Raw genomic sequence first — 25991 nt, forward strand, 5'->3', positions numbered from 1 at the left:
TCTTGACACGGCATGAGCCCAAAAGCCTGTATCATGTTTAACACTAATAATCATTAAGAAACTAGCTTGGATAATCTTAATCTTAAATCCTATAAACTGAAGAAATTTACACACAACGCAAAATAAAGCAACCCATATCAAATCGCTTATAATGCTTACGGTTATCCCTTGGACTGATTTTGGCACCGCCGGGCTGAGTGGCTCAGACGGTTAAGGTGCTGGCCTTCTGACCCCAACTTGGCAGGTTCGATCCTGGCTCAGTCCGGTGGTATTTGAAGGTGCTCAAATACGTCAGCCTAGTGTTGGTAGATTTACTGGCATGTAAAAGAACTCCTGTGGGACTAAATTCCGGCACCTTGGCGTCTCCGAAAACCGTAAGAGAGTAGTTAGTGGGACGTAAAGCAAATAACATTATTATTATTATTGATTCTGGCACCTCCTTCAATCTGATTTCAGGTCGATGAGACTCAAGTGTCATAATGCATCTCACCCATCTCTAGAGGGGATGGACTACTGCACCCCATGTGCTCCACAAGCATGACCTCATATCATATACACCTACATTTGTGCCTTGGAAACCAACAACAACACAACACAATCATCCATCACGAACTCTATGGATTGACAGCTATCATGTCGTTCAAATAAAATAATCGCAAAACTTTGGACAACCGTCAACAACACGAAACATCATCATTACAGATTCTCAAATTTTGACATCTCTGAAAATGGTTATTTACAACATAACATACCATCGTATCATTTCCGTCGCTTTGATAATGAATTTCAAGTCACTACTAAACGACTCTCTTCTAAAATAATGAAATCTAATTCCAAACATTTACTACAAATGACAAAATCTCAATTACAGTTTCTTTCTAACAACAAACCGGCTCGACTGCTCAACAGCTGGCTTACTACCGGGAACACGACCCCTTCTCGCTATCTCTTAAGAAAACAACACATACGTTATCTTGACGTGTATCAAATGAAAACCTCGCCTCGTTGACAATTCGCATGAAATACGATTCTTGACCAACATAGATTATGCGAAGAGATCTAATTTAAAATGTCACTTGAATTCTTATCCATCACGGTCCTACGGTTTCATGTGGAAAACTATGGAATGACCCTATTACCATATCATTAAATTACACAAAATAAATCCTCGGGTTCCCTACTATGAAAATCCTAGCACAAAGTATCTTCAACACTACAGGATTTCAACAACCTGATCCACATTCCTTCCCATCTTTGCAAGACTTGAAACACTTGCTACCACAAATTCTCTACACGACAATAATATGGAATATCTCTCTTATGTGATCCACTATGTTGTTACATAAAACACTCTGTGACAAACTAACCATCTCTCCTCGCATATCTGAATTTGACAACACAATATTTCCAAAACTGAAACTCACAACTTGACTTACAAAAATTTTACCGTTATTTTCCTCTCATCAATTCTACACAGATTTTAACAGACTTTTGAAACAGCATTCCCATTTCACAAATCACACATTGGTCTCACCTTGTAACTTCCCTTGACAAATTTACAGAGTCAAACACATGACGGTGTGCCTTCCGCAACAGCTGACATTCCATCATTATCGCACACTCACTCTAAATGGTAAACCACGGATTACACTTACAAGAATTTCATCTTTACACTTAACAGAACTTTATGATAAATTAATGTCTTAACTTTAGCAAACAACAAATATAGAAAATAAACGTACAGAAATGATGCTTTGCTCTAGACATTACATTCGTTTTACAGCCATAAAATCTACTACTGTACAACATTTCACACGCTAGTTTCGTGACTTTCCGATTATCCAAGAAACATAAGAAAATGACCTTTTGTCATATTCCTCTGACATTTTTATGAAATAAAAGGGTGACCAAAATGCGTCACAGATACGCAAATAAAATAGTGACATCAAGAAATAAATAAAATGCACTTTATAACAAAAAAAAGGTAGTCTACATACCTGAAAGTAGTACGAGGTCTTACATCTTAACAGGCTCCCCAGCCTCTCTCATTCTTTATCTAGCCATCTTGACAGATAGTGACTTTACAAAACATATTCTTCGCATCTTTATATTTGATATCATTCACCTGAAAATAATGACATAAACAAAAAATGCCCTTTCACACGTTCTCTTCTTCGCAAACCAAACACGTTTGTCAAATCACCGATCCGCACATGTAGTAAAGTCAAACAATGATATTTTCTAATTTAACTGCAGGACTTCGGCATTATAATGACCGTCTGTTTATTTGATGTGAATATACATGACGGTTCCACATAGGAATACCGTTAATTTGACTGATAATCTCTCTCCACTTGGAGATGACGTTAGATAGCCGCCTTTGGCCAAAACTGCTTCCCTTCTGGGGACTTAGTCTCCACAACCGAATTTTAATGTTAGTCTGAATGACATGCGATCACAAAGTCACTGAAAACAATGTGAGATTGCAAATGGCGCGGCGTTCTTTTATAAAATTTACTCCCACTCCCGTGCCATCTGCATTTACCACCAAAAGTTTACAGACACATTTTTCACCCCACAGAAATGTAATTATGGCTGATTGTGATTACGACCTTACACATAGTTGCTTAGTTTAGTAGCCATTTTGATGACAAACATGAAGAGTTTCTCTTAATCAATTTGAGTCGTTAAATTATCTCATGAGCTAGCACTATACTTTGGTCACTGTAACAGTGTAAATGAACAGGCACGTCTTTCGACAATTTTCTTCCTGGAGCTATTTAGCGGTCTAAAGTCTTTACCACTAATAACCAAATACTTTCACTTACAATTTCTTGACGTTTACTATGGCAGTTTCATCGCCAGTTCTTCTTAAAATGTACTTTTACTAAAAAAATAGTTTTGCCAAATTTCTTCATATCCCGGCACATTCCAGATGTGTGGGTGACATAATTTCTGTAGCGTGAGAATGAGAATCACCACCTGTTTTACACATGCCCTCTCCGGTCAGAGACAAAAATTGCAGCTAGGGCTCCTCATGACTCATAATTTGTATGGGGCCTCATGTAATGAATTTATGACTCAGGCTGCTTATGATTCAAAGATCATGGGTTCAATATGTAGTTTCTTTAAGTTCAATTTTTTGGTGCTAGGGCTGTTGTCATTGTCGCCGGTTAGATCACCTCTAGTGTTTCGATCGGGGAATCTGGTATCGAATACCATGTGGATAACATCAGGATGTGCATGAGTTGCATGGAGCATATTTTTCAGCTTGGAGCGAGACCAGTGAAATAATTTCCACCATCGTGATGAGCGAGGGTCCTTTAGAATTACATGCAACAGACTGATCCATAACCAAGGGTGAAATGTGAACCCAGAGAGGGTAGATGCGAGGCTGGAATGAGCCCAGATATTTGTGTATATTACTGCCACGAGATAATAATGAAAGTAGCCATGTGAAGGCTTAGTTAACAGGCTGAGAGTGAGCCGAGATGTTAATGAGATTAGCCGAGAGAAGGCTTAGATAATGGGCCGAGATGCGAGACACCAGTAGCGTTAATGAGTATATGTGTGAAGTACGGGTTACTGTGAGGCCTGACATGTCGTTTATCGTGATGCAAATTTTGGAATGTGAAGAGGGCTTATTTGTGTTGCTTTTCTGCCGATGTGGCAGTTGAAGCTTGGTTCTGTAAGCCACAAGGATAAACATTTGTGAGGAACTCAAGTAGTTTCATCTCAGTGACCCGAGATGTGGTAAATGATTGAGTGTACACACGGTACAGTTACATTTCTGACCGAGGCAAGGAAGGTCCATCCGCATTTAAAGCTCCATTTTGTTGCTCAGTCACACTCACTGCTCAGCTGATGATGACAAGCCTAGTCCGCCAACCCCTGCCATGTGCGCAGAATACAGCTGGTGACATCCCAAGTTCGCAACCAGGATATCAGACGATGACATCAATTGTATTTATGTTTCTTTTTTTCCAGGATGTGTTTCATTGTATATTGTTTTGTTTATGTGTGCATTTCATTTTGTTCTTTGTTATTTTTGTGCTGCATTGTATAATGGGATTTCAGCACGAGCTGAATTTGTGGTTGCCAGGTTCCATCCTCTCCAGATATCCGGGTGGATCCCGTGATACTAAATTCAGTGCTCTTTTGGGGGATGTGTGTCAGTCCCAAAACAGTTTTTTTATATATGCTTACCGACTGGATCGGATTTGTTACACTGGGGCGAGATGTGCGAGTCTATAATTCAGGGCCTCTCAAACGCCCAAAATCTCACGCGTGCAGAGCGAGGCGCAAGAGCTCCGTGCACTGTGCATCGGTGCCGCTCGGTATAGCTCGGATCAACGCTTCGTCTCTTGGCTACTCGGCTAAGCTCGGCTCTACTCGGCTATACTCAGCCCGGATTTGGAGCGCTACGGCACAAGTGGGGCAGAGGGAGACAGGCGGAGCGAGCGAGAGAGGCGTGAGGAAAGAGAGAGTAAGCGCTATTGCTCCAAATCGAGGAGTGGGGGGTTTGCACTCTGGTCAACCAAGCCAAGTCGTCTTTTGCACCGTGCACAGTGCATGCACCACGCGCATGCACCCTGAGAGGCCCTGCTATAATTGTACGTCGGTTGCGGTTTATAGTTAATTTGAGGCTTCGTGCCACCCGTAGATTTAAGTAATTTGTATACGCCGAAAAAATACAATGATACCACCATAATTTCCACTCACAATGTTTTTGATTTGGGTTCGAGACCCATGCTTCGACTCATACTTGTGACATCTGATTTTCCTGTATAGTTTTGTTGATTTGATATTGTTATAAATTTTTATCTGACAAAGTTATCATATTTTCTCATGTGTTTTCAATAATAAATTTGGCTCCACCCTTTATTTCCATGACTTTTCATTTATGTAATATGTATTATAGATCCTGTCCTATTGATTTAAGTTATTTAGATAGATTTTGAGACCCACTTTTCATCCAAACGCACCGCGCAGCTTCTCCGCTGAGCTAGGCCAAAACTTAGAGGACAGGGTAAGGTACAGTACAGAGATTAATATGGAATAAAGATATACCAATGAAGGCTAAGGATGTAGTGTAGAAGGGATATTACTCACCTATAATGACATGCAACAGAAACCTGGACAATTACTGGGAGAGATGAGAGTAGAGTCCAGGCAGCTTAAATGAAATTCCTGAGGAGTATGGTACAGAAGACAAGGGGGGCCAGAGTGAGAAATGAAAACATATGAAACAGCTAAATGTGCAAAAACTAAATGACAACTGGAACAGAATAGATTCACATTAATTGGAAATGGGAAGTAGATGAAAAAGAAAGACTGCCACGACAAGCACTGGAAAGACAGATGACAGGGAAGAAAGGACAAGGGAGACCAAGATTATCAACAGAACCTGGACTAGAAAATAGTGCTGGATGAGGAAATGTAGAGAGACAGGCCGAAGTGGAGGGGAACCTTATTTGCCCTCACCTGATGTCAGCTGGAAAAGGGGGAAATTCATGATGACTGATGATGAATAAACATGCATTATTATTATTATTATTATTATTATTATTATTATTATTATTATTATTATATATCTTTTTTTAGTATTTGCTTTATGTTGCAGCAATACAGATAAGTCTTATAGTGACGATGTGATAGGACAGGGCTAGGAGCAGGAAGGAAACAGCCGTGGCCTTAATGTACAGCCCCAGCATTTACCTGGTATGAAAATGGGAAAGCACAGAAAATCATCTTAAGGGCTGGCGACAACGGGATTCGAACGCTCTATCTCCCGAATGCAAGCCGACAGGTACATGCCCCAAACCATTTGGCCACTCACTCGGACATGCATTTAACCTCTCGTATCACTATTTGAACAGAACAGAGTTATTTGTTTTCAAGTCACAAATTTTCATATTTTAATTATTCAACACTTTTCATTGTTTTGTTTTTTAGCTAGTGGTTTTACTTTGAACCGACACAGATAGGTCTTATGACGACGATGGGATAGGAAAGGCCTAGGAGTTGGAAGGAAGCAGCCGTGGCCTTAATTAAGGTACAGCCCCAGCATTTGCCTGGTGTGGAAATGGTTGATGATGATGATGATGCTTGTTGTTTAAAGGGGCCTAACATCTATGGTTATCGGCCCTTAATGGTACGAAATGAGACGAAATGTTATGACAACTAAAAAAAAAAAAAAACAGAATCCTCCACTGACCAGATTCGAAAACGTGAGGACGAAGAATGAATGGATGGATGGATATAAAATTAAAACAATCAGTGGATCCGACCCGCAATGCCCCACATTCCCAGAAACTAGTGTTAAATAATAGCATTACTGATCAAGGGACTGCGTCTATAAAGTACAACACTGAATCAATGATGCTTGTAGTTGAAACGGGTCCAAAATCCAGGTCATCGGCCCCTCATAATGGTACTTATCACTAGAATAGAACCATGGTATTTGTCATGTTGCGGTACTAATCAAAAGTAGCGTCGACTCGCGGTATTACACATATTATAGTACTACTCACAGGTAATTAAATTCGCACATGTAACACAGACCTATGGTGTTTCGCACACTGCGGTGCTATTTACAGGCAACGCAAACCTATGGTATTCCTCACATAAGAGGTCTAACCACAGGGACCTGCACTATCCCGTGGTGTTCCTCACATAGTGTGTACTAAGCATAGACAAGACAGAACCACGGTGTCGCTCATCCCATGGTGTTGCTCATATAGGGATATGAATCACAGGTACTGTAGCAGCTGCCAACGTACTCTATTGCTACTAATCACAAACCTATTTGGTACCTAACATAGTGGTACTACGAGCAAGTAAAAGAGATCCATGGTGTTCCCCGTGTGGTGGTACTAATCACAAGTAGTCTCATGGTTCTAATTTGATCATACCTTGGTCGCCCCTTTTATTTGCCTCTTACGACAGGCAGGGGATACCATGGGTGTATTCGTCGTCTGTGTCCCCCACCCACATGGGGGTTGTGTGTTTGGTCCGCGAGAGGTATTTTACTTCCTTCAAGTCTGCCGGGGAGCTGGTTAGGATCCCCTATCCGCCACCTGGGACGCACCACGCGGGAGTATCACCTCTCCCCCTGCTACGCCAACATAGCAGGTTCGTGGGTGTGTGAAAATGGGAAACCACGGAAAACCATCTTCAGGGCTGCCGACAGTGGGATTCGAACCCACTATCACCCAGATGGAAGCTCACAGCCACGCGCCCCTAACCACATGGCCACTCGTCCGGTTTTCCATCATCATTTGCTGTCAGTGTTCCATCAGTCAACATGATATTACAAGCCCAATGTAAACTTTTGCTTTTAGAATTAATCGTGTCTCCAAATACTGTAAAATTTTTGAGTGGAACATAAAACCAATAACATTATTATTATTATTATTATTATTATTATTATTATTATTATTGCCCATTTGTGCCCTTTCTGCTGTATTCACCACCTCCCACACTGCATTTAGCGTCGAATGTCCTCTTCGAAATCCATGTTGGCGAACAGATAGATCCCTTGCTAGTTGAACTGCTGAGAGGATTCTGGACTGCAGAAGTTTCTCCAGGCCTTTTCCAGCTGTGTCCAGCATACATAAAGGTCTATAACCACCAAGTTTTCCTTTGCTGATCAGAACCAAACGAGCCATTTTCCATCGGGGACTAAAAACACCCGTTTGCAGGCAATGATTGTACATATTCAGCAACAGTTCTGGACATAGTTCTGCTATTATCTTTAGTACTTCTGTAGGTATACCATCTGGTCCTGGAGTTTTCTTGTTTCTAAGAGAGCTAACAGCTCTATTCAGCTCTTCTTCAGTGAAGAGGAGTATATCATCCAGTTCTTTTTCGTCATCATTGTCAATCCTCTCTGGATGGTCTGGGAATAGTGTATCCACAATTTGTTTAATTGTTTGCGGATCCGCACTCGGGGTTGAAAATGTCCCGAGTTTCTTCATTACAATCTTATAACCTTGTCCCCATGGATCATCTTCTACTTCTTTAGCCAGTGCCCACCATTTATCGGCTTTACTTTTTCTGATTGCATTACGGAGTTCCTTCTTCTCTGACTTGTACTCCGCTGTGACTAAGGTATTCTCTTGACTGCCTCTCATCCTCTGAGCCCTGCGTCGAAGTCGCAGACAATTCTTTCTCAGTTCAGCAATCTCTTCAGTCCACCAGTACGCTGGGCGCCTGCTATTTCGCGGTCTTCTTCGGGTCATTGAGGCGTTGCATGCTTGATGGATTAGCTGCATAGTGAGTTCAACACATACACCAGCTGCTTCTTTCCCTCTACGAGCAGAACATTTTTATGTTCTCCATTCCATTCCGTATTACATCAATGAACATTTCCTTGTCGATACCGGCTACGTTCCACCGTGCTGGCCTGCGCAAGATGTTTCTTTCTTGAGGAGATTGTTGGAGCAGTCGAAAGATGATATATTGGTGATCGCTCCCCGTGTAGTTCTCAATCACTTGCCATTCAGAAATCTTAGGCGTAATATCCTCTGATGAACAGGTTACATCTGGTATTGTTCCCTGGCATCCTGGCCATCGAAATGTTGGCACATTTCCAATGTTGTTGACCACCAAACCCGTTCTGGCTGCCATCTCCATTATACGACGTCCTCTGGAGTCTGTTTGTGGCATGCCCCATTCGAACGCTTGAGCATTTACGTCACCAGCGACCACTAGTTTTTTTTTTCCATTCTGCATATTACATCCTCAAGACCATCAAGTTTCATCTGAAAGTTGGAAACATTCATTTGGCGTAAAATAACAGCTTACAATAGTAATTCCCCCAGTCTGTACCCAAACAAAACCGTCATCGCATCCATGCTGTGTTACTGGGACTTTTCCTAGATCTGGTATCCAAATTGCAGCTGTTCCGAGGTTATCCACAAACCACCCTGGATGGTCCCTCTCTTGATATGGTTTGCTAATAATAATGATGTCTACTTCCATCTCGTAAATCAGCTGTGTCATAAGATCGTTAGCTGTTTGACTCCTGTGCATGTTTGCTTGAAGTATTCGCATCATTTACTGTGACATTTTGCCTTCTCCAGAGCTTCACGATATATTGCACATGCTCCCGATCCAGGAATGTGATTTTGTTTCCTATATGGGTCTGAAATCAGAGCTGAATCCCCTAAATTTGCTTGGTATCGGAGAAGGATAGCTGCCGTACAACGGAGAGTGGCTTTACATATTGCATGTGCATACCGCACGGTTTCCGAACCTGCAATCCTCACGGTGGCAGCAATAGCCCCAATAGACCTACTTGCATTGGAGCGACATGAAATCTGGCGTACCCAAGGACAGCTGGGAAAGAAATGTGCAAAGAAGAGTGCCTTCAGTCAACGGATGAGGCGATGGCAACTCAGATGGGAAAGTGACCCTCGAGGCAAATGGACCAAGCGACTGATACCACGCTTGGATATCTGGGTTGAAAGGGCCCATGGTGAAGTAAATTACTACCTCACGCAGCTTCTGACAGGGCATGGATATTTCCGGAAATTCCTGCATAAAGTGGGCAGAGCGAGTGACGCAGCATGCATATACTGTGATGACATTGACAATGTATTTCACACTTTTTTTGTATGCGGCCATTGGACGATTCAGAGAAGATGTGTGGAAACTGAACTAGGCGAATTGACAACAGATAATATTATTTCGGTGATGCTGCGAAACCAGGAATCCTGGGATCACGTGGCAGTGTACGTGGAGAACGTCCTTCGTCAGAAGAAGAAGAAGGATTTGGAAGCATACGAACGTTCGTAAAGGAGAAATGAAGAAAGAAGATGTCTGAAAGACAAAGCACGATATCACCCTGAAGTAATGAGAGAGCGGTTCTGGGGTGATGATACACATAGTGGGAAAAGGGTGTGTGGTTTTTAGTGGGTAAGAATCCCACACACTTGTGGAGTGCGGACCCTTCACAAGTGTCTTTTGAAGATTTTCCACAATCCCTCGTAAAAAATTATTATTATTATTATTATTATTATTATTATTATTATTATTATTATTATTATTATTATTATTATTAAGGATATATCATTATTCTAGACTAAGTAACTCTGTCATTAGAAAAGGCAGCTTATCCAGATTTGGACAGGTTCATAGATCTTTACTTGCTTCTAAAGTGAAGGTAAAGGAAGGTTTTCTAGGACCATACCATCTAAAACAGGAACCACTGAAGGGCAGTAATAATAGTAAGCAAAATTGTGAGATAACAAAAGAGGTAAAAGATGGGATAAAAACTGCTTCATAGTCTTTAAAATGGAAAATATAGGTGTAAGTGCAACAAATCTTACACATTAATTACAGCAGAGTTGAGGGTGGTGAAGACTTGTGTGACGAACTCAGATAAGAAGAGGATTTTCACACCAGGCAAATGCTGGGGCTGTACCTTAATTAAGGCCACAGCCGATTCCTTCCAACTCCTAGGCCTTTCCTATCCCATCGTCGCCATAAGACCTATCTGTGTCGGTGCGACGTAAAGCCCCTAACAAAAAAAAAGATAAGAAGAGGTGGTATTTGTATTACTTGACCAGCAGATTGCAGTAAGTATCTACAGGTACCATTTGGTGGGTCCATGGTTATCATTCAGGTCTGAGAGGGGTATGATGAACTCAATTAAGAAGAGGTGGTGTTGGAATTTATAATAAACCGCACAGTGGATGGACAAGGTCAACATCTGTCTGTGAAGACTATTGCCTACGAGGAACCTCAACCAAAATCTTCACTTCCTGTTGCAAGGAGAGAATCTGAAAACAGTACACAGAGAAATGTGTCAACAATGACAATTCCTCATTGATTAAGGGAGAGTGAACAGTATTCTTAGCTGCCACTCACTAAGTTATTGCAGACCAACGTTCATGGGAAAAACCAAAGAATTTTGTGACATTATATATGCTTTTCATCACCTAGTTAGTGTCTGGCTCTATGGCTAAATGGTTAGTATGCTGGCCTTTGGTCCACTGGGTCTCGGGTTTGATTCCCCTGGGTCGGGGATTTCAACCTTCATTGGTTAATTTTGATGGCTCAGGGGCTGGCTGTGCTTTCTTCATCATTAGAATTCATAGGATATAAACATGGTATTTGATCCGTACTGAATTGTGATCACCGTACTAATTAAACTTATGTTTTTATGGTCCACCTTTTCAATACTATATCATGCAATGTTTACATTACATTCTTAATCTTGGTTAGAACTAGTTTTGGCCTTGACTAGGCCATCATCAGCCATAACATAAAATTGAACAAATACATCAAATGACTAAAACAAATGCACAAACACAAATGACATTAAAAAGTAATAAAATTGAACTATGTGCACAACACGTAAAATGAAAAAAATAAGACCTCAAAAGTACAGGTTTACTTTTGGAAGCTCACTGGAATATATTTCAAACTGAAGTTGACAATAGATTATTTACTGTATTATCTAACAAACAACAAACCCTAGAGAAAAAGTTGCACATGTTAATATAACTCCAAACTCAACAACAGCTATGTTAAAGAAACCAGCAAAATCACTAACATGCCCAATCAATTTCACTCTTCGATCATAAATTTGTCCAAGGTATCATTGAATGATACACAATTATAAAGACTAATAGATTATAATATCATTGAATGATGATGAAAGTTCCATTTCAGCCAGTGATCCTAAACACAATTGGCCTAATTTTAACACTCTCAATACAGCCACTACTATGACAATAGAAGCCGAATTAGCCATTAGCAAATTGCCAGCAGGAAAGCAGGATGAAGTAAGAATTGAAGTTAAAAAGAAAATTGAACAATATTCTTAACCCAAAAAACAATATAAGTCCCCTAATTCACCCCTTACTGCTCATAACAGCAATAGCTACAAGGATTTGATTCTTGTACAGAAACGAATACGTGCTCTCAAAAAGATGATTAATGATAATAATCTTATCATTATGAAAGCAGATAAGGGTAACACTACTGTTATAATGGATAAAAATGAATATATAATCAAAACAAATCAATTTTCTACAAGAAGGACCCTACCCCGAGAATCCAATGTCAACTTAAGCAGACCCTTAAGAATACTTCATACTCATTAACAGATCAAGAAAAATCTAAATTAATTAGTATGAACCCAGGTCTACCCACAGTCAAGTCCTCCCCAAGATACACAAGACCGGCATTTCCATTCGCTCGATCATTAATTATAGACCGAGCCCTCTATATAAAGCATCACAATTCATTCAAAGGAATTTAAGAAGGAACTATTGATTTTTGTCTAAAAAATCCATTAAAAACTCTAAAGAATTGATCGATAAATTTAAAGAATTAATATTCAATCCAATCATTCTCTTCATTTATTCAATATTGTAAACATGTATCCTGGTATACAAATTTCTAATGTATACCCCACCATTGTATTATAGTTGAAAAAAAGTACAAATTTACTCATCTGCTGACCTGTTAAGCCTAACGCATCTGAGGATTTTCTTTCGCGGTTTACTCCCTTAGGATTTGAAGTTCCTTCTTCTCTACAAGGCAGTGGTTTCCTCTTCTAATTTTCCCCAGAGAGGATGGGTTGCCTCATCCACCATCTTCGCCATTCTGAAGGTCTTCTTCTCTGCCTAAGATGCTGTTAAGGTCTTCACCCGTAACCCTGGGCATGGGTTCCACGTTATACCCTGTGAGACTGGGTCCCTGCCTGAACTTAGCTCTCCTTCACACCGGCCTACTGATGTGGAGGATACCCACCCCCCCAACGTGGATGCGCCAGACAAGAATTACTCAAGTGAAGGATAGGGAAGATGACCCTATCTCCCTTGAGCCGGGTTAATGGTTGTGTATGATGCCACAACCAGTAAAAAGAAAACTGTAGCCATGCACTGTGGAAAAGAGAAAAAGAGAAGCCATGTGAACATAGGCGGAGAACGGTTAGAGAATGTAAAAGGCCGATGACCTTGGATGTTAGGCCCCTTTAAAAAAAAAAAAAGCATCAAGCATCAAGAATGTAGAACCGTTTACATATCTGGGTAGCATTATTAATGGAAGTAATGAAATCAACCATGAAATTAATAACAGAGAGCTTTTATGGGATGACAAAGTACCCAACAGAACGAAATTAACATTATATAAACAGTAATTCATACCAATTGTAACATACGGACTAGAAACAAGATAGGTTTTTTTTTTTTTTAATGTTGCACTGACACAGATAGGTCTTATGGCGACGATGGGATAGGAAAGGGCTAGGAGTGGGAAGGAAGCAGCCGTGACCTTAATTAATGTACAGCCTGGTGTGAAAATGGAAAACCATGTAAAACTATCTTCAGGGCTGCCAACAGTGGGGTTCGAACCCACTATCTCCCGGATGCAAGCTCACAGCTGCGCACTCCTAACCGCACGGCCAACTCGCCCAGTAAGACAAGATAGTAAGATCCAAGCAGTAGAAATGAAATTTTTAAGAAAATCGGTTAAAAAGACAAGAAGAGATAGAATTCAAAATATTAAAATCAGAGAAGAGCTAAATATAGAACTGTTAGTACAGAGCATACAGAAAGCAAGACTGAGAGGGTTCGGACATGTAAAAAGAATGGAAAGGAACGGGTAGCAAGAAGGGAATTTGAAAGAGAAGTTAAGGGAAAGAAACCAGTTGGAAGATCGAGAAGAAGGTGGATGGATCAGGTTTGGAAGGACATTAGATAAGCTGGATTGGATGTGGCGGATGTAATGGAGCAGGAAAAGTGGAAGGACAGAAAGGAGTGGAGGAGGCTTGTTAACCACACCCGGGCGACTGGAGTGGGACATTGATGATGATGATGACCCCATCGTTCAAAACAATTTAAGTAAATACAGCAGCCTAAGTATATTAGAAATACAGGATTTCATGTCTATCCTCGAATTAGTTATAAACAACAATTATTTCACTTTCAATAACGTCATTTATCAACAAGAAGGTTTGGCTATGGGATCGCCGGACTCGGGTATCTTGGCTGAGATTTACTTAGATTTTTTGGAACATACCAAAATTGATGATAATAATTTTGACAACATCCTTTTCTGGGCAAGATGCATAGATGACACCGTAGTAATTATGAATCAGAGCATAACAGATGCTGCTACCACTCTCATTAATCTAAATAACATTGATCCGCATATAAAATACACACTTGAATCCGAAACTGGACAAAAGTTAATTTTTTAGACTTAACTATTATCAGGTACTCACGCTCCTTAAGATATAAGATTTTCGGAAAACCTACCCATACAGTCACTACAATCCGTCAAGACTCTTCACCAACATCTTTAAAAAGCATGATGTAAAAGTAGTTTTCAAAACGAATAAGTTCAATAGTTTTTCAAAATCAGGGGTGTACGGGATTAAATGCAACAGATGTAATTTTTATTACGGTGGACAAAGTGGGGGGAGCTTTAATATAAGATACTCGGAACAAGTTAATGCCATGAAATACAATAGATTTTCGGCCGTAGGACAGCATGTGCATGACTATAATCACAAATTCACAGACATAAAACAAGATATAGAAATTCTCAAAGTCATGAACAAAGGACACCTCCTTAACATTACAGAAAGCTGCTTCATACATATATTTTAATCCAAATTAAAATCTAATGACATTTCTGAAAGGCCAAATATCCTGTTTGACCTTCTAATTCCTATTTTTAGAAATGTCAAACCAAAAAGTCATAATTAAATTTTTCATTCTATTCACAGCACCTTCCCTCAAGCAGCCACCTGTTTTCCCCACATCCTTCGGCCCTGCCTTAAACCCCTTCCTTTCCCCACCCTCTCCTCTCTCCTTGCCCCGCTCTTTCCCTTTCCGTGTTCCCTTTGAACCTTCTGATCCAATCTCAACTCCTCCCCATTAGTAAGGCACACAGCAGGCCACGCACCACATGTCGTAGCATAAGGTAAGTCTCATATAAATTATGTCATTTAATTAGCACTCTCTCTCCTTTTAGTTCATTAATTTTGACTACAATTTATTTAGGCCAACTTCATGGACACCACACTGAATTGCGAATTTCTACCAACTGCATTCTATGAACTGCCAATTAATCATATCTTTGTGTGCCGTTTATGACAATCTCCATCAGCATTTTCAAGAATATTTTAACAAGAAGCACTAACATTTTAATGTGATGCAATGCATCCAAGGACTTTAAAGTCTCTTTTTAATTTCATTTTACGTGTTGTCCATATAGTTCATTTTTATTATCTTTTGATGTTATTTGTGTTTGTGCATTTGTTTTAGTCATTTGATGTATTTGTTCAATTTTATGTTATGGTTGATGATGGCCTAGTCAAGGCCGAAACTAGTTCTAACCAAGATTAAGAATGTAATGCAAACATTGCAGTATTGAAAAAGTGGACCATAAAACATAAGTTTAATTATTACTGTCATTAGAATTCATCGTAGATAGGGCCCCATCCTCAAGGACGCACAGGTCGTCTATGCGGCGTAAACTCGCAAGACCCGCACCAGGCCTCTTCGGAGGCCACACACCCGGGAGTAATTACAAAGTTTGTCGATGTCAATGAAGTAGAATGTGTATTTTTTCATGAACAATGTTTTTTAAATTAATTTTTACAACTTGCTTTACGACACACCAACACAGTTAGGTCTTATGGCAACGATGGGATGGGAAAGGCCTCGGAGCGGAAAGGAACTGGCATGGCCTTAATTAAGGTACAGCCGTAGCATTTGCCTGGTGTGAAAATGAGAAACAATGGAAAACCATCTTCAGGGCTGCCGACATCTCCCAGATGCAAGCTCACAATTGCGCGCCCCTAACCACATGGCCAACGAGCCCAGTCTTGAGAAAAGTGTTCTGATTTAACTGATCACAGAGTTTCTCTTCTGCACAATTCTGAAAATATTTACACTAAAGACTTGCTTTAGAAATAACAAGTTATTTGCATTCTATTGAAGTTAAATGGAAGAAATTTTAAGTGTGTTCGTCTGTACTACAGCAAATCTAGTAATATGATTTATTTGTCAATGTGCTAAAAAATGTTACCCTTCAATAAAAAATTATCACAAAATACAGCATGATCTTATTCAGGAGATAATGGGTTTGAACCCCACTGTCGACAATCCTGGGGATGGTTTTCCGTGGTTTCCCAATTTTCACACCACACAAATGCTGTGGCTGAACCTTAATTAATGCCATGGCCGCTTCTTTTCAACTCTTAGCCCTTTCCTATTCCATCATCGCCATAAGACCTATGTGTGTCGGTGTGACAAAGCCAAGTGTAAAAACGAAATAAAAAATAAAACCCCCTCCACATGATCTTAAACTTTTGTTAGGGACTGAAGCACCGTATTTTTGCCATACTGTTTATCTAAATTTTGACATAGTGATTGTAAATTGCAGAGAGCTACAATCCCTTTCTTGAGAAATGATGCACACTTACAAACGCTCTGTTTGTCACTCTCTGAGGAATTCTCATTTCCCTCGGACAAAGATGTCCCTGTAAAAAGAAATGATATCTGCTATAGAATTGTACAAACAAGAGAGATGAGACAAACATTTTAAAAATGACTGTACTGTGCGTAGAACTGACATTGACAATCACTCTGAATCTCTTAACTATTAGGTTCTTCAGTCTGTTGAATCAAATTAGGAAAATAAAACATTTAACAACAGATTATACCTGAAAAAAGAAACAACTTTTTTCAGGTATTTTCTAAATTTTATTTAATCACAAATTAGTTTAGACAGACTAAAGAACTAACAGTTATAGATTAACTAACCCGAAAATGAAATGAAATGGCTTTCACTAAACAAATGACTCGGAAGTCGAGTCTCCCAGTTAGCTTCTAAATCATTGAACCAAAACATCCATTTCAGCATCATATAATGTTCCTGCTCTTGTAACCAATGTCTGAAGTCCCTCTAGATGATTCTCTATGACCAGCTGTGGAGCTACATTGACATTGTTCTGTGTTGGAAATTTCACAATCCTTGAAACATTTCTGAATGGTTTCTTCCTTCACAGAGTTCCAAGATAGGTTTGGTAAATAAAATAGCAGACCGATATTCAATATTTTCAATAAGTCAGACATACATTCAGCTTCATCTACAGTTGCTACTAGCGACTGAAACCTTCCACTATCGCAGCTTGTATGTCTAAATTATCCCATGGACCAGAGGGTTAAGGAAGTTATGTGCTGGGCGTAGAAGTATCAGTTCAATATCAGATAGCTCAATTTCGAGGGGACAAGGTACATTCTCAAAAATAATAATAATAATAATAATAATAATAATAATAATAATAATAATAATAATAATAATAATAATAATAGCAACAACAATAATAAGAATAATAATAAGAAGAAAAAGAATCCAATTTTGTTTTTCTTTTCCTGAAACGAAATCTCACACCGTTGCTCAAATATGGCAAATATCATCCACTGGCCAGGTTCATGTCAGTGGTATTTAAACACCACGGCCTTTCTCATTTTCCTGTCATGAATGGTGGCTCCTTGTCACTCATAGTATTACAGCAGAAGAAAATTGTAACCATCTTTTGCCAGGTTTCTTCCTTTATGTTCCTGATTTTTCAAGGACTTGTAAGGATTAGTCCTACAAAAAAGCCCAGTATTCTTGACATTGTAAAATGTCTCTAGGTTTATATCCTGACTGGAGTGAAGGAAATCTACTCCCTCATTCCTCAATATCTTTCACTAAAATGTCTCCACCTCCACCACAACAATTTTTCAGAATGCCATGATTTTTTGGTTGTTTTTTGTTTTTAGGAAACATTCAAGCCAGCCATTGTTTGCTGTGGGGTCTTCAATATGCAGTTTGTATGCTTTTTGCCATGCTTTCTCTCTGCAAAATTGGTCTACTATCAGTCAGCTACTAACAAGCAACGTAGTCAAATGTATTAACAAAAAATGAGGCAGGGTTATTGACTTTAATTTGGCACTGATTTATGTGGTATGGACAGCACCACATGAAATTAATTCTCTTCCCCAACGTTAAAACCACCCTCGACTTTTCGCACATTCCTGAAATAGATTCGTCAACTGTATATAACTGAACTCTAAAACTGACCTAGAGGTATTTTTCTCTGACTTAGAAGGCACTGTCCAAACCATAAAAAACAGTGCAAAGTTAAAGCCAATAACACTGCCTCATTCTTTGTTAATACATTTTACTACTTAGCTTGGTAGTAGGTGATAGAGTAGAAGGTTGAAGGAAATCCATTTCTTCTTCTTCTTTTATGACCACATAGGATCACTTTAGTCAGTCCGTCGTACAGGTCTCTTTGAAGGGATTGTTCGGGCTTTGCGGTCCTCCCAGTACTTCTTCAGACACTCCGATCTTAGTGCCCTTTCCTCAGTTGAAAATGTGAGTGTTGTTGGTTTGTTTTGTGAAAGGGTAAACCGGAGGTTTGTATTCTTGAGTTTTGTATTCAATTTTATCTTATTTGTGGTGTCTTCTGTTGTAAGGCCTATTTCCTTCAGATCCTCTCTTACTTTTCTGATCCATTTACATCCTGTTGTGGTATTTTGTGAGACAAGATTGTGTTGTACTAGTTGTTTCAGAAGTCTCGAATTCTGCATCCTCATGATATGTCCAAAGAATCCCAGTCTCCTCTTACGCATAGTATCTGTAATGGGTTCTAGCTCTTTGTACACGACTTTGTTAGGTATTAACCGCCACTGTCCATCTTTCTGGTATTTTTTGTTGATGCAGGTTCTTCCAATCCTCCTTTCAATTTTCTGAAGTCTGTCAGTCTTTGATTGTTTATTCAGGTAAAAGAGTGTTTCTGCTGCATATGTAGCTTCCAGCTTTATAACTGTGTTGTAGTGTTTTATTTTTGTATTTATTGATAGACACTTCTTTTTGTAGATATCCCCTGTTAATTTTTGTGCTTTAGCTATTCTATTTGTTCTTATTTGGATTGAGATTTTTTCATTTAGGTTGTGTGTTATTACTTCTCCAAGATATTTAAATTGAGTTACTATTTTGATTTTATTACCATTTATGGTGACTTCTTTTAGCTGTGTTGGTTTTTTTTTTTCAAATGATATTTTGAGGCCAATTTTATTTGCAATGTTTTGAAGTTCTGTTATCTGGGTTTTTGCTTCTTTTATGTCCACTGCTAGTAATGCTAAATCATCAGCAAAACCCAGGCAATTTGTTTTGATTTTTCGGCCAATCTTTATTTTGGGGGGACATTTCCTAAACCATTCCCTCATTACCATTTCTAGAGTACAGTTAAATAATAGTAAATAATAAATGCATTTATTGCACTGTACAAAATAAAGTTATACTGCATGAATTCAGTCAGTTAGCTGTGAAGGCATAATGCAGGGATGAGTAGAGGGGTGCAGTACCTAATGTATACATTTCAAATGATAAGAAATTTGTCTTTAATTTAGAAAACTTTTCAAGTCAGCCTCATCATATTAGGGATATGACGACTTAGACACTGCAGACAAGGATGGATTAAAAGGAAACTGTCTTTGAAAAATGTTCTTGGCTAATACTTGTTCCAATCTGATGTTCATAAACTCAAAACCAGGTCAGTGGCAAGGAAATATTTAATCTTCAGCAAAATAGATTACAATTTATTACTCACAATTACAAAAAATGACTGGTATTCAAAAGTGAAATATGTTATAGATCACAGGCACATCATCATGAAAATCAGGGCAACATCAAATATTCATGGATTTTCAGCTTTAAAAACAAATCATTAAATAAGATTATAGAAAAATATTTTCAAAATGTCCTTTCAAATATACCTAGGAATAAATATCAATGTATTCTTTTGTGGTTGGCATATCTACCACCCAAACAAATTTCTGACATAAAAGTTTACTCTTATTTTCAAATTTCAATATATTAAAACTTTAATTCTTATAATTATTTACATCCAGTAATGTTTACAAATATACAATAGTATCATGATGTAGCAGCATGATTACGAGATCTTTGTACTTTGGTGTTCTTTTTAACAGATGTAATACTTCTGTAAGTAGAAAGAAAACATCTTATTAATATTATGACAGAGACAAAGAATGTCATTTATTGCTACTAGTTGGATTACATACATATACTATATATGAGGGTTGGGGCATAAGTCATGACAACTATTTTATTCTTCAAAGTTACACGATTATATCATTAGATGGCATATGTCTCGAGCAAACCTAGCATTTATGGTATGTGTCTACATTGCTAGATGGCTGAGTGATTTACGGTCACAGCTCAGAGTGTGATGTTAAATCAGTTGTAAGCAGACCGCCATGCAGAATAACTACGGGAGCGCTAGAGTATTGGGCCACCTATCATACTCTCAAGACCTTGCTCCAGGTGGATTCAACTTGATACTAAAAGTGAAAGAACTATTATATGGTTGAATGTCTGGGATGCAAGAGGACACTACAAATGCTCTGCAACAACAGATGACCCAAACTGCACACAGTTAGACAGATGGTATTTGGTTCCTCCGGTATTGTTGGCAGCATATTGTGGGGGACTTACTCAGATGGTCTTGCAATGGGTGTGGGTGTGTGTGTGTGTGTGTGTGTGTGTGTGCGCGCGCACGCGTGCGTGTGCGTGTTGCAATGCTAATGTAACACTAAAGCTGCAAGGTCATTCCAACTACGACAATAAAATGTTAATGGGTTCTTGTGGATGACTCCAACCCACATTCTCTGCATTGCCCATATCCTTTCATTTATATATTTTATATTTTACAACCACACTTTGATTCTCATAAAAAACAACCCATGATTTATGCTCCAACCCTCATACAAATAGGTAAATCTTTTGTACAGTGTACTTACTTCATTCTAAAATAAATTTCTGAAATAAGCATAGTTATTGTGTAAATATAAAAAAAACATAAGGCATATATATATCAAAATATTTTGCCAAGATCATTTAAATCGTACTAGGGGTGATTGCACTATTCATTGCCATAGCTACTTATTTCCCCTTTGACCTGAATTCATGTTTGTTGAGATTTTGGTTAAGAATCACGAGCAGAGTTGTATACAAGCCCCATGACATACGACACTTATCTGACCCTGAAGTGTCCATCTCACAGTTTATGCCACTATATGAGAACATCATCATTCGTGGTGTATTTTAACACCAGCTACCAACTACCAGTAATGAGTATGTATCCTTTAAAAACCTATTCAATGGCATGGACTTCAATATACTGACTTTGGACGAGACTAACCACATATTACAAACCACCCACAAAAAGTGGGAAAACAAGGACAGACTGCTGAAACAGGTATTTCAATCTATGATCTCATTTACTTATGTTACTCACTCAAGGTAATAAAATTCAAAGCTAGGTACAGTACATAATGCAAAGGGACTTCAAAGATTTTTGACAATGACTTATAACAAACTGAAGCATATTGACTGCCTTGGAATAACATACTACTGACTAATGACATTGATACTAAGGTTGACAGACTGAACTCATTAATATTAGGGCAGGATGACAAATATGCTCTGAAGAAGCAAATTCAAGTTTCTCACGTGCCTTTCCGTTGGCTAAAAACCAAACCAGACCCAAACCCCATGGCACTACAGCCCTTGAAGGGCCTTGGCCTACCAAGCGACTGCTGCTTAACCCGAAGGCCTGCAGATTATGAGGTGTCATGTGGTCAGCATGACAAATCCTTTCTGCAGTTATTCTTGGCTTTCTAGACTGGGGCCGGTATTTCACCATCAAATAGCTACTCAACTCTAATCACATAAACTCGAACCAGCCCTCAGGTCCAGGTAAAAATCCCTGACCTGGCCGGGAATCGAACCCGGGGCCTCCAGGTAAGAGGCAAGCATGCTACCCCTACACCACGGGGCCGGCTCTTCCCCTTGGCTAACAGATGAAATTAAGTTGGTTATGGCAAATTGCAATGCATGGTAATAGGGATTTAAGTAAACGGGTATCACTGTTGATTTTGAAAATTACCATACCCTTTGAAATACAGAAGGTTGTTCGGGATCTCTGGGGCTGATGTTTTGATGTTTGAAGGGTAATTAGATTATGAAAAGCCAATGTGTCCACCAACGATCATGCTCAATTGGAAAGCCAGCATTTCTAACTATAGCCCAACAACGTAATTTCCATTGCAGCAGACTTTTTCACAGAGCTAGCATGTCCATCTATTCCCTAAGGCCTTATAGGAGTCCAAAGGCACAGAAGTCCATGGGTGACCCGTCGTGTGCCTTCACTGGAATGTCAGTAAAAGGAATTGCATGGATTCCAGTTTCCACCTCCATTCTCTCTAAGAACAGACGAGTCGAACAAGAGGTGTGGCTGGATGCTTTATCCTGATGTACCCCTAGCTGACTTTTCGCCCTCCCATTCAGTGCTGGGATATCTGTGTTGTAAATGGGTATTAAAACCTCTTGCTGATAGTATGTAGAGTTCACCTTTGCGTTATTAGCGACATGACAAGAAGTTAACTTGCCACTGTAGCAGTATCTAGCGATGATCATGAAACCCCTTGGAAAACTTTCCTAGCATTCTTTATACGTCTGATAATTATTTTTGTCTCTACGGAGGTAGTAAATCAAGCAGGGTTTGTTACTATCACTAAGGTACACAAATGCTTCATCTAATGTCACCACATTTTTCCATCTGTCCCCTGCCAGATAGCCCTAATACAGCTTTCTTGCGTTAGTACGACGTTCCAAAATGTGACGAGGCAACAGCTTCTGACCTTGGCGCTTATGCCGCTTTTCTAATTGCAGCTCCTTGTTGATTATGGTGTTAACTGTTGAAACAGACATCCCCAACTTACGTGCAGTGGTCCTTTGGGGGGCAGGATTACCATCTGAGACAAAGGCCTTCACTTTCCTTACCACTTCTGGTGTATGGCTGGTGGCTGGTCATGGATTTGCCTGTTATTTTCCTCTCTGGAATTAAGCCGAGTCAGCCTTTGCCTTTTTTTATTCAATATTTTTTATTCAATACAGCACCAATCCCATTCTTTGATATCATGAAATCATGCTTCTTGCACATTCCTTGGATTGCAGAATAGCTATATTGAGCATTGGAAAGAGCTGGTTATGTAGCCCTCCCAGTAAGGGTCAATCCGCTTCGGCATCGTTGCAGCTAATGTCACGAAATTGTATGCACTCGTTCTCAGTGTTGACATGAATTATCACTCCCCGTTTTGACGTACTCAAGCGATAAGTGCTGCCAGCGGCCTTCAAACTCGTCAGAGATCCTGAACGACCTTCTGCAAAGTGAAGCATTTCATTTGCAACAGCAAGTATATTCAAACTGAGGAAGTTATTATTATAAGCAATGATATGGAAACAGTTGCATCAAATGGGTATAGGTCACAAATTGTCTGAGCATGTATTCCAGTATGTCATTTGATGATGTAAATTCTCATTTCACACAAGCAATATGACCCTGATGACGACTATGAGATGATGTCACCCAAGGTCGTACCCAGAAACTGAATGGGAAGCATGGGGGGGGGGGGGAAGCCCACGTTAGTTGGGGGAGGAAGAGGGGATATTATAAAACTGGAGATTTTGGAAAACTTATTTTCCTAGTCACTATAAACATAATTAGTAGTATAATAGGACAGTTCGGCGGCCACCACCACCACAGGCTCCCAGAGGCCTCCTCCACCACCACCACAGCCAGAGGCTTCCCAGAGGCCTCCTCCACCACCACCACAGCCAGAGGCCTCCCAGAGGTCTCTTCCACCTCCCGCGGGAAATTTGAATTGGTAAACAAAGCCACGTGCTTTTTGACAGCTGTCATCGACAATAACGCATCGCTAACCTCAGTACTGCCATCTTGACGGGCCTAAACCTCAGTGGTACCAACGTAACCTCACAAGCACGAGATTTGAATCGGTAAACAAAGCCACGTGTTTTTTGACAGCCATGTGCTTTTTGACAGACAACAACGCATCGCTAACCTCAGTACTGCCATCTTGACGGGCCTAAACCTCAGTAGTACCAACTTAACCTAATTAGCACGAGATAAACAAATCCACGTGTTTTTTGACAGCCACGTGCTTTTTTGACAGCTGTCATCCGCCATCTTTAAACTACAGAGCACTGTGCTGCCCTCTTTATCGCAGTAGCTGTAAATTCGTCACCTGTCATCGGCAGTGCTGCCATCTTGGCGGGCCTAAACCTTAGTGCTACCAACTTAACCTCACTAGCGCGAGATAAACAAATCCACGTGCTTTTCTGACAGCTGTCATCCGCCATCTTCAATCTATAGAGCACAGTGCTGCCCTCTTTAGCTACTTACCTTTGAAATGTGGTGGCGGCTAATTTGAAAAATGCTTTTTGACAGCAGCCATCTTTGAGCACCGAGCTGCCCTCTTTAGCTAGATACCTTTGAAATGTGGTGGCAGGCAATTCCACGTGACAGCAGCCATCTTTAATCAAGACAGCACCGTGCTGCCCTCTTTGTGGTGGCGGGAAATTCCACGTGCTCTTGTTTGGAAACAAACTCACCTGCTTTTTTCTGACAGCTGTCATCCGCCATCTTGCATCACAAACCTCAGTGCTGTACTCTTTAGCTAGATACCTTTGAAATGTGGTGGCGGCAAATTCTACATTCTCTTGTTTGGAAACAAACCTATGCGCTTTTTTGACAGCTATCATCCGCCATCTTTAATCCAGAGAGCACCGTGCTGCCCTCTTTAGCTACTTACCTTTGAAATGTGGTGGCGGCAAATTCTACGCGCTCTTGTTTGGAAACAAACCCATGTGCTTTTCTGACAGCTGTCATCCACCATCTGTAATCCAGAGAGAACAGTGCTGCACTCTTTAGTTGAAATGTGGTAGCGGCAAATTCCACGTGCTCTTGTTTGGAAACAAATTCTACGTGCTCTTCAGCTGTCATCCACCATCTTTAATCAAGAGAGCACCGTGCTGCCCTCTTTGTGGTGGCGGATAATTTGAAAAATTCTTTTTTGACAAGCAGCCATCTTTAATCCAGAGAGAACAGTGCTGCCCTCTTTAGCTACTTACCTTTGAGGCGGTTAATTTGAAAAATTCTATTTGACAAGCTGCCATCTTTAATGAAAAGAGCATCGTGTTGCTATCTTGCGGGTAATTTTTACGTCACAGCTGTCATCCACCATCTTGCATTGCTAACCTTAGTGCTGCCCTCTTTAGCTACTTACCTTTGAGGCGGACTATTTGAAAAAATATCTATTTGACAAGCTGTCACCCGCCATCTTGTATCGCAAACCTCAGTACTGCACTCTTTAGTTGAAATGTGGTGGCGGATAATTTGAAAAATCTTTTTGACAAGCAGCCATCTTTAATCAACAGAGCACCGTGCTGCTATCTTTATCGTAGTAGCAAGCAATTTAAAATCTAGATGCTTTTTTCTAACAGCTGTCATCCGCCATCTTTAATCTAGAGAGCACCGTGCTGCCCTCTTTGTAGTGGTAGTAAATTCTACGTGCTTTACAAACCCACGTGCTTTTTTTTTGACAGCTGTCATCCGCCATCTTTAATCAAGAGAGTGCAGTGCCGCACTCTATGTGGTGGCGGATAATTTGAAAAATTCTTTTTGACAAACAGCCATCTTTATTCAACACAGTTACCGTTATCTTACATCGCTTACCTCGGTGCTGCACTCTTTAGTTGAAATGTGGTGGCGGTAAATTCGAACAAGTTTAATAATACATCGGGGGAGCTAGAGTAAGCACGTGCTGCAGTGATGACGTTATTGTAGGTGCACATGTTTAAACCCGTTCGTTGACTAAACGCTTTAGTCTTCGAGAAACAGTGATAGAGAGTGGAGTGCAAACATGACGAAAACATTAATAGTTGATGTGCAAGGCTTTAAAGTAAACGGAATCAAATTTGTGTTTAAAGAGGTGGCTGTGTTAGATTGCAGTGTGTTGTGGGCACCAAAACTTGTTAGTTTAGTATTTAGCCCACCGTTCCCTTACTGTTTGCAAACAGATGAA

General features: G+C 39.9%; 1 protein-coding gene across 5 annotated transcripts in view; it reads right to left on the reverse strand.

The window, feature by feature from the left end:
- LOC136864187 (FHF complex subunit HOOK interacting protein 2A) overlaps positions 1–25991 on the reverse strand; it is a 354492-nt gene that overhangs the window by 1189 nt on the left and 327312 nt on the right. For 4 of the 5 annotated variants that reach the window (XM_068226197.1, XM_068226196.1, XM_068226193.1 and 1 more), the window contains one exon: positions 19578–20026. The exons of the other annotated variant lie outside the window; for it this stretch is intronic. Coding sequence is in view for 1 of the 4 variants with exons in the window: in XM_068226196.1 (XP_068082297.1) it covers positions 19960–20026 (67 nt within the window). In the remaining 3 variants the exon portion in view is untranslated. Of the gene's footprint in view, positions 1–19577; positions 20027–25991 lie in introns of those variants that run through there. 5 annotated transcript variants of the gene reach the window in all.

The sequence above is a fragment of the Anabrus simplex genome, chromosome 2 (genome assembly GCF_040414725.1).
Source record: "Anabrus simplex isolate iqAnaSimp1 chromosome 2, ASM4041472v1, whole genome shotgun sequence".
NCBI classification, from domain to species: Eukaryota; Metazoa; Arthropoda; class Insecta; order Orthoptera; family Tettigoniidae; genus Anabrus; species Anabrus simplex.